Genomic DNA, 10,377 nt, shown 5'->3' with positions numbered 1-10,377 from the left:
AAGAGGCAGAAGTATGGGGCCACTTAGATTAGCTAATATTCTGAATATAGCATATTTAGAGATAAATTTTATTAGAAGCATCAAACCAATGAGCAATGCAGGGTCATGACACGGTGTCCCTTTATTTGTTCATACTTTTATTCAGCAAATATATATTTCTCATTCCAAACTAAGTCCAGGTTTTTTACTGGGGGCTGGAGAGTGAATAGTAAAGTGGGTTGTGATCTCTCCCCTCAGGAGGTCACAGCCTTGTGGGAAAGGCAAACAAGTCATCACTAAATGGCACCAGAACTCTGATCAGAGAACAAAAATGGCAGGATGATGTGGTGGGACCCCCTAATCTCGACTCTAGGAAGGGAAGGGGCCTAGAGTGGGCTTCGCAGAGGGCGTGGTGTCTTACTAAAGCTGGAGAGTCAGTAGGAAATGACTTAGGTAAAATTGCAAAGATGAGGAAAGATGTTCCAGGCAGAGGAGCCAGCATGTACAAAGGACTTTTTTAAAAATTTTTAATTTAATTTATTTATTTGACAGAGAGAGATCACAAGTAGGCAGAGAGGCAGGCAGAGAGAGAGGGAAGCAGGCTCCCTGCTGAGCAGAGAGCCTGATGTGGGGCTCCATCCCAGGACCCTGGGATCATGACCTGAGCTGAAGGTGATTAACCCACTGAGCCACCCAGGTGCCCTATGTACAAAGGACTTTTGTGTAAAGAGCACAGACTTAGGGCTAAGTGTGACTTTTCAAATTTCAGCTCCTCCACTCACTGGCTGTGTACCTCTGGACAAGTTGCTCTAGGTTTCTGAACTGACTGCCCATCTATAAAACAGAAGCGAACCACATCTATCTTACAGGAATGTGAAGTTAAAAATAATAGGTGCTTTTCAAGGGTGCTTATCTGGGTAATTCTCACTCCTGTCCCTCCTATGACTGTTCAGGTGTCAAGTCAAGATGCTTCAGCTTTGGAAACTTGTTCTTTTATGTGGCCTGATCGCTGGGACCTCAGCATCCCTTCTTGAAAATCTTGGTGATAATCTGAGTAATACCGTGAACAAGCTGAAACCTGCTGTTGAGAAAGGACTCCAGACCGTTGACAATACACTTGATTGTGAGTCAGGACACAAGTGCCTCCTAAATGCTATCCCTGCATTACCAGAGGCTACCACCAAGGAATGCTATTTACGGGTGGTTTACCAAGAAAGCGGGCTGTTCAGTTTTTGGTTCATTCCCTTATTTTTCTGAGAACAGGGAATCTCAAATGAATATCCTCTTATATATTATATCATGGCAAGTTTTTCCTAATATATCCATAGGATAAGTTCCTAAAGTGGAGTTTCAAAAGTTCGGAAGGTATGCACAGTTTAAATTGTAGGAAGTGTTGACAAATAATCCTCTACATTAATATTCTCTCCAAAAGTCTTGGAAAAGTGCCTTTTTCTCTACTCCCTTGATAGCATTGGTATGGACAACTTAACAGTTTTGCTAATATCATAGATAAAAGATTATAGCTCATTTCACTTTGCATTTCTCCAATTATGAAAGAATTCACTCATTTTTAATATTTTATTCACTATTTACATATTTTAGCACAAATATTTTGTTCATATTTATAGCATATTCTTCTGCTAGGCTGTTCAGTTTTCTTACTGACATGTATTAATTCATTGGAAATTAAGGAAATTAGCCATAACTCAGCCTAGGTAGCTTTAAAGCCACCTAGCTTTACATTTAATCATGTCTCTTTTTAATTCTTATTTCTTAAAAGAATTTGGCTTTCTTTTCATTTTCAACATTAGCACACTGATAAACATTATAGGAGGAAGTAAATGCTATGTCTACCTTTCAAACGCTGTCAGGGCTTAGGTCTTATTAGGGCTTAGAGCTTCAAAGATACAGAAGGGACCACTCTCCAATTTCACTGTTGGGAAAACTGAGTTCAGAAACAGAAGTGTCTGGATCAAGGTCACCTAATGAGTTACATGACCAAAAAGAGTTTTATTGAAATGAACTCCATTTGTTATACCATTATAACTAGGTAGATACCATCCACTGCACAGCCAAGTTGGAAAACCATAGTTAACATTTCTTCTCTTGTACAGCCTTTGTTTTTCCTTGAGTTAATAATTGCCTTGTTTTTCACTTGAATTATTTGCTACACATAATTCTTAATTCTTTGCATATGCACTATTCTACATCTGCCATGTCTATCTAATCCCTCTTTTCTCTGGAGCCCTTCCATTAAGACACTTTGTTTTTGTACTCCTGTATGAATTGTTGCTCTCTGGGCTTGCTGCAAAGCTGTCATTCTGGGACTCCCATTTGCCACTTTTATGAGGTGGACCATACTTTTTCCTGGATTCTAGATTCTCTATTTCTTATTCTCTCATTTAGTTTGACCTAGTTTTTCAAACTTGCATGAACATCTCAGAGCAATAGACATTCTTCCTGTCTCGAGTCACAAATAGAAGCTGGTGTACAAGCAATTTGAATTGCCTGGTTAATTGATCACTTTGTTTATTTTTTTTTTTTTAAGATTTTATTAATTTATTTGACAGAGAGAAAGATCACAAGTAGGTGGAGAGTCAGGCAGAGAGAGAGGAGGAAGCAGGCTCCCGCTGAGCAAAGAGCCCGATGCGGGGCTCGATCCCAGGACACTGAGATCATGACCTGAGCCGAAGGCAGCGGCTTAATCCACTGAGCCACCCAGGCGCCCCGATCACTTTGTTTATTAATGATGAATATATATTAGTAGGAAGGCAGCATGGAAGGAACAAAGGCTCCCCAGCCGCATGAATTTAGGCACATTTCTTAACCTTTTGATCCTTTATTTTCTCATCTGAAAATGCAGATAAAACCATATCTGGCTCATCTGTGTTATTATGAAGAGTAAATGAAATAACATAGGCAATAGTCTTACTTGGTGTCTGGTACATAGTCACTGCTTCCTAAGTGATGCACGACACTAATGGCAATTGTTTTTTTTAGCTGTCGTTCAGAAACTGACCTCTGACTTCAAGAAGCTTCAGGAATCCAAGGCTTGGCACCTGGCCCAGGAGAAGATGCAGGAAGTGAAGAACTTGGTGAACGATGCTCTTTCTAAGATCACACCAGCTAAGGATGAGACTATGGGGTGAGTTTGTGCTTCAAGGTGGAGATCTTTGCTCCAAGAAAAAGGAACACGCATCTTTGGGGAGGTGAGTTTAAGGTCAAAGACAGAAAGGTTGATAAACCTTGTTGTCCTTGAGTCAAGGTGGTCTGAGGCCAGGTTCATCAGAGCTTGAGCAAATTAGAGGCAGGGCTGCAGGGCCAGTCTGGGCATCTCATGGGTTCGGACTTCCGTGTTATGGAATTTCAGGATCAGGGTGAAGATCCTCTCAATCCTTACCTCCACCTCTTTGGTGGTGCCTGAGGTCCCCTTTCCAAGGAGTAAGATGTTCTTCAAATATAGCTGAGGATGAAAGTACCAATCCCCTTCAGGAGAGAGAAGACAAGTTCATACCACATTGCTGGCTTCATGCGTGGAGTTTGGGAGTCAAGCAGTTCTGGGTTTGAATTCTGATTCTGGCACTTATTCCTCCCTGAATCCCTGTGGGCAATTACATCTGTCTGAGCATCCGTATGCCATGCCATAACATGGAGAGGGTCAAACCTCTGAATAGGGCGATTGCGAAGGCCAAAGTGGTGAGGCCCAAATGCTCAGCCTGATGCTGGCATAGAGAAGCATTCGGACCATGGCTGGCCCGAGGAATGCCAAAGAGAAATTGTGGCTTTCACACAGGTTGAAGATCATTAACTCCCGCATCCTGAAAATCAAAGCGGAACTGACTCCTGATGGCGAAGGCATTAACATAAGGGTCCCCATCGTCGCTAATGTCACCCTGGCCCTGTGAGTATGCATTAGAATCTGGGATTTGGGAGAGGCTGTGCAGCATGGCCAATGATCTCCACACTGGAATCGGGCTCTTTCCCATGTTACCGTGTGACCTTGGGTCTCAGTCTCCTGATCTGTACATGAAGGGGCCTTTCCCTGCTCTAAAATCTGAAGCTTTGAAATGTTCTAATGAACTCTGGCCGTAACCAAGCCTCTTTGAAAAGAATCCTCCATTAAATATTTCTGAAATCATCACATTTCTCTAATTGTAAAATCTGAAAAACTGAGAAGACATGAGCACTCATAACTCTTTTTTTTTTTTTTTTTGAAGATTTTATTTATCAGAGAGAGTCAGGGGGAGAGAGCGAGCACAGGCAGACAGACTGGCAGGCAGAGGCAGAGGGAGAAGCAGGCTCCCTGCTGACCAAGGAGCCCGATGTGGGACTCGATCCCAGGACACTGGGATCATGACCTGAGGCCGAAGGCAGCCACTTAACCAACTGAGCCACCCAGGCGTCCCGACCACTCATAACTCTTTGGCAAAATTTCCGCCAGCATTATTTCGTCTTGCGAGATTCTCTTTAAGTAACAGTGACCATTACGCTCAACATCTATAGTAGTGTACAGTATATAATGAAGGGCATGGGTGAAGAAGATGATCTTAAAGCATTTTGATTACTTTAAAAGAGAGAGATAGGAAAATGAGTGGAAGGAGAGAAATTGAGGACCCAGGGATTCCATCCTTCATTAGCTATGAGATCTCGGGATGGTTACTTAACCTCTCTATACCAATGTTTCCCCATTTTGAAAATAAAGATAATAATAGTACTTATACCTCATGGTATTGCTGTAATGATGACATGGATTAATCCAGGAAAAAAAATTTTTTTCTTTCACAGATTTATTTATTTTAGAGAGACAGAGAGAGGGGACGGGGAGGATCAGAAGGAGAGGGAGAGAGAATGTCAAGCAGACTCCCCGCTGAGTGGGGAGCCCCACATGGGGCTCGATCTCATGTCCCTGAGATCATGACCTGAGCCAAAATTGAGAGTCAGATGCTTAGCCCACTGAGCCACCCAGGTGTCCTGAAAAAATGCTTTTTAGAAATGCCTACCATATCATTTGCCCTCCGTAAATGTTAACTGTTATTATTATTTTCATTATTAGGGTGGTGTTAAATAAAACTGTTATACGGACCAAATGGCAAGAAGCCCTTAATGTCGATGTCCAGTAAGAATCCAGACGATGCTGACATTACCCACAGACAAGCTGGAGGGTTAAATATCCACACAGGTGGAGGAACCCTAGGGCACCTTGGAGACCTCTGTTCACTGGGAATCTTATCTCCTGCAGGCCTGTCATTGGCAAGGTCAACCTGAAGGCCTCACTGGACCTCCTGACTGCTGTCAAAGTTGCAATCGATCCCCAGACCGGCACCCCCCGACTGATCATAGGGAAATGCAGCAGTGACCCCGACAGCATCTTGCTCCCCGTGCTGGACAGGTGAGGCAAGTCCATCTCAGAGGAGTGGGGCACTCGGAGGAGTGAAGGACCCCTAGCTTCCGCCCTATCCCCGTACCCCATAAGGTGGCACAACGTGGCAAAGGAACACAGGCTCTGGAGTCAGACCTTGGTTCAGGTATCAGCTATAGACTTACAACTTTGTGAACAGCTTAGCCCCTCCGAGCCTCAGTTTTTCCATCTGTAACCTGAAGGTGACAATAACATCTCCTCCCTGGCTGCTGACCGGACCATCTGGGAAACTAAAGTGTTGAGCCCAGAGCCTGGGTGCACGCTCAGCCCTCAGGGATAGTGCCATCCATGCTGACCGTGTCTTCTTGTTTTCCCCATTCCCAAGACAGGAGTGTTGGCCCCCGATCCCTTGGCAGCTCTGTCAAACCCACTTCCTGCTTTTGGAGTCTCTGTTGTTCCCCGCAGCACATTGCGGGTTATTACTGCTTCTTGAAAACTTGACCCCTTTATCATTATGTTATATCCCTCAACAACCATAACAGTAATAGTAAATGGTATTTTCCTTCCTGCCTCTGTGTGGGAGAGGGAGGAGAAGTAAATCCTTACCAGGGGCTCTAATTTCAGATTGTTCCCAGAGTCCTCCATTCATTTGGAAAATTCCCGAAATCAGAGATCTTAACAAACCGAATCCTCTCCATTGAAATCACAGATCCCTGCTAATCCATTATCTACTTCTTTTTAAGATTTTATTTATTTATTTGACAGATAGAGAGATCACAAGTAGGCAGAGCAGCAGGCAGAGAGTGGGGTGGGGGTGGGGAGGAGGCTCCCTGCTGAGCAGAAAGCCAGATGCGGGGCTTGATCCCAGAACCCTGAGATCATGACCTCAGCCGAAGGCAGAGGCTTAACTGACTGAGCCACCCAGGCGCCCCTCCATATCTACTTATTAAACTGTGTGCATGCAAGGGCAGGTTTGGTGGAGGAAGAGGGTGGTGGGGAGGCAGGGTGACCCTGGCGGCAGCTGTTGGAGAATGGTCTAGAAGTCAAAACCAGGGGCAGGTTGGCTTTGGCAGAAACAAGGCTGGGTTCTCAGCTCTCAGACCGGAGGGCCATGAGCAGAGGTCACTCCACCGTACCCCCTCAAGGGATCTGATCAAGGCATCTCAACCCCACGTACCAAAGAAAGGCTCTCCTGTCTGATGTTACTGGGGAAGGCTGGGATGTCAATGGAAACCCTGAGCCCTGCTGGATACTGCCTTGTCTGCAGCCTCGGGGACTTCATCCTACCGCTCTGGGTCTCAGTGTCCGCATCTGTGAAATGGTCTTCCACTCTGTGGCCCAAGACGGCTCAGCCCAAGCACTCCCACCGCCAACCAGGCTCAACCCTCCTACCACTGCCCTCTCGCTCACTCCACTGCAGACACACTGGCCTTTTCTAGCCTCAGACAGGTTCCTGCCCACCTCCAGACCTGTGCACATGCTCTTCTGGCCTTCTAGAACACCTTTCCCCTCACTTCCACGTACTTCTCAAACTTCAGGTTCTAAAAAGGGTTCTTCCTCTTCTCCCTCAAACTCATCTACTCTTGGCCTCCATAGTAATTGTCACAAGCTGTCATTCTACGTTTTTCCAAAGATTTTATTTATTTATTTATTTATTTGAGAGAGAGAGAAAGAGAATGAGTGGGGGTGGGAGGAGCAGAGGGAGAGGGAGAAGCAGACTCCCTGCTGAGCCGGCAGCCCAGTGCGGGACTCCATCCCAGGACCCCAGGATCATGACCCGAGCCAAAGGCAGACACTTACCCCACTGAGTCACCCAGACCTCCCATCATTCTATATTTACTTCTACGTTTACTTCAGTCCTTCTTTCAGCCAAAAATATTTGCGCATCTGCTCTGTTCCAGATAGGCTCTGAGCTCTAGAGAATGTATAGGTGACAACAGACAAGGACCCAGCTTTCCCAAAGGCCTCCCTTAGGCAAGCAGTCAGGGAGGGCTTCCCTAAGGAGGTGTCGGTCAAGCTGAATGCTGAAGGTGGGCAGGAACCAGCCTTAGCAAGACCTGTTTGGTGTCTAGGTACCAGCTGAGGAGCTATTTGTGCTTTGCTCATCCCCACGTCCTCAGTGTAGTCAACGTCTGGCATGCAGGTGGTGATCAGAGTGGGATCTTAAGCCTGTGATGAGACTCTCACAGGTTGAGGTGAGCCTCTGGTCAGAAGTGGGGAACCCACAGGCTCAGGCTGTGGTTAGAAAGGCATTGCAGCACTCCTGGGTTTACCTGATTTCCAGGTGCTCAGCCATCTCCCCCTCCCCCACGCCCACCCCCACTGTGTGGCCACTCTGCCCACGGTTTTATCAGTTGCTACTCTTTTCCAGCCAAAATGCTATGATTAAGAAGGCCGTGAGCAGCTTTCTGACAAAGACCGTGTCCCACCTGGTACAGAAGGATGTGAGTCCTCCACACCCTGGGGCCCAGAGCCATGCGTGGGGGCGGGGGTGGGGGCGGTCAGGTGTGCCATTCACAGGAGCTACTGTACTCTCTGAGTGCCTTTTCTTCTTGGGGGCAAACTCCTCATTGGCCTGTCAGCTGGAACCTGTGCCCCTCTGCTCAGCCTGGGGAGAGGGAGAAATGACAAGCGGAGGCCCCACATTAGCTGAAATCACTGGATCCCAAGTTTGGGTCATTTGCCATACCTACCTACTCCCAATATGCCTTTTTAGCTAGTGTGGTCCTCCTTTAGACAATGCAATTTTACTCAAGCTTATTTAAATATGTATTTTAAAAAGAAAACTATCTACCATAATTAGAAATGCATATCATTCAGATAATTAATTTAAAACATAACAGGCCTATAAAATTGGTATTTTCATCTATGCATCACACAAAACCATTTTTACTGCATGCCCAAAGTTCCAGAGAGTCTGAATCCTTCTGGAAGGCGGCTGGGAATCTGGGTTTAGGAAAGAAAAATCCTCCAGGTGGCTCCATCACTCATTGGACTGGAGCCTCAGGACTCAAAATACCGGTCCTCTGCCCAGCAGCTCGGGGGCCCTCATGTGGGAGCTGGTTAGAAACGCAGGCTCTCAGCCCCCCAGCCCTGCTGAATCAGAATGTGCACTTTAATGAAATCTTCAGGGAACTGTACAGAGTGAGAAACTCTCTGCTCTATGGTGCCCAGGACCCAATCTGATTTCTTAAAATTCCAGGGTTCCCAAGTTCAAGGTTTCTAAGAGTGTAGGGTTCTGGGATGTTTAACACTCTAGATTCTCAGGGTTCTAGGATTCCAACGTTCTAAGGATTTAGAATTCTAGCATCCTATGGTTCTCCCGTTTGGGACTTTTAGGTTTCTATTGTTCTAGAATCCTAAGGGTCAAAGGTTCTGAGATCTTGGTGGGTGGGTGGCAGTGTGGCCCCAGCTGATAATGATCTGTTCTCCTCCCTCTCTCTCTCTCTCTCCCTCCCTCCCCCTCAGGTGTGCCCACTGATCCATGCCTTACTTTCCACCGTGGATGCGTCTCTTGTTCAGGACGTCATTGGTAAGTTACAGCCTGGGGACCGGGGGTGCTTTCTCTCTGCAGCCTTCCAAGGGCAGGTGTGGTCAGGGACCCCTGGAGAAGCAGGAGGACCCAGCATCTGAGAGAGCTGGGAAAGTGTGGCAGGACCGAGGGGGTTCTGTAGGCCTCTGTGAGCCTCTGTGAGCTCTCTACCATCATCCCTCTTTAAATCTGCGGAACCTTCCTGGCAGAACGATGTGAGAAAGAAGGATGGGCCAGATCTGGGTTCAAATCCCGACTCTTGCTATTTAGCAACCGTGGGGCCTTATTCAAGTGGCTCTGCCTCTCTGAGCCTTGGTTTCCTGCTGGGAGAACCCAAGATTAGAAACACTGGAGGGTGATGAGTGGATGAAAAGAAAAAACATAGAGTCTAATATCCAGTAAGCAATACTAGTAAACACCTGCCCTTCCCTTTCGCTCTTTATGAAAAGCTGTGGGTTCGCCTCCAGCCATGCGGGAGCTGTCTTTGGCCTTTGAGTTTCTAGGCAAGGCTGGGGTTGCTCGGAACACTAGAGCAACAGAAATGGGGTAAGTGAAGGTGTCAGGGTCCCGGAGGCGGCCCTTCTATGGAAACAGCCATAAGCCAGTTTCTTGGGCAATCGCTCTGTGCTTTGCATACCCCATTCCACTGAATCCAACAAACCTGTGGGGTGGTTACTGTCATTATACCCATTTTACAGGTGAACAAACTGAGGGTCAGAGTGGTAGACTGACGTGCCTGAGGTCCCATGGCTGTCAGACTGACCCCCTGGAGAGTGGCAGCCTTTGGGGTCTGGTTTCTATTGGAGACTGAGGCCTGCTATTTATTTTATTCCTTCAGATAAATTACAAAAGGAAAACCACCCACAAAACGATGTCTGAAGAGGGAGATGGGGAGGACTGCTGGTGATGCCCACCTGAAGGTAAGGGGTGGCTCTGTGCCTCATATAGAGGATGAGGCTCCTCTTCTTTTTTTAACAGTAGGCTGAACCCTAATCTTAGTCATAGACTGAGCGGTGACCCTGGCCCCAGCCTGAGACCTGATCCTGGTCATACCCTGCATCCTGAGCCTTATTCACATATCCAGACTGAGCCTAGATCCTGCTCACAGACTGAGATTTGACCTCAGTGATTTACTGAGCAATGACCTCAAGTCATAGACTGAGCCCTGACCTTGATCTCAGACTGATCCATGATCCTAATCCTACACTAAGCCTTGAACCCTAGCTCCAGTCTTGGCCTATGATCAGTCTTTTCACATCTGCATCATTCCTAAGGTGAGAGGAGAGGACAGTAAGGGGAGGAGCGGTTAGGGCTACGTGCCAGAGACAAACCCCAACCACAGATGCCAGCCCCCTCTTCAAGGCCTTCGATTCTGCAGGAGATTGTAGGAAGGAGTTTGTCTGGCAGTGTCTGATCACTGTGGTCTCGTTCCAGATCGGTGCCCCGTGGCTTGATGGTGTCCCTGGTAGCATCTCCATCTGGGAAGGTGCTGCCACCCCTAGCCTGA

The 10,377-nt window shown here is 46.8% G+C and overlaps 1 protein-coding gene across 1 annotated transcript; it reads left to right on the top strand.

Moving 5' to 3' along the window:
* Positions 1-938: 938 nt before the first annotated feature.
* BPIFA2 (BPI fold containing family A member 2) lies at positions 939-10,377 on the top strand. Its single transcript, XM_059133601.1, has 8 exons — positions 939-1,102; positions 2,980-3,124; positions 3,773-3,880; positions 5,219-5,368; positions 7,710-7,782; positions 8,807-8,870; positions 9,338-9,416; positions 10,305-10,377. Exons 1-8 carry the CDS (start codon positions 946-948, stop codon positions 10,375-10,377), a joined length of 849 nt encoding a protein of 282 aa, XP_058989584.1. The 5' UTR covers positions 939-945.

This window comes from Mustela lutreola, chromosome 9 (genome assembly GCF_030435805.1).
Source record: "Mustela lutreola isolate mMusLut2 chromosome 9, mMusLut2.pri, whole genome shotgun sequence".
In the NCBI taxonomy this organism is placed as follows: Eukaryota; Metazoa; Chordata; class Mammalia; order Carnivora; family Mustelidae; genus Mustela; species Mustela lutreola.
This window is presented reverse-complemented; position numbering and strand designations above follow the sequence as displayed.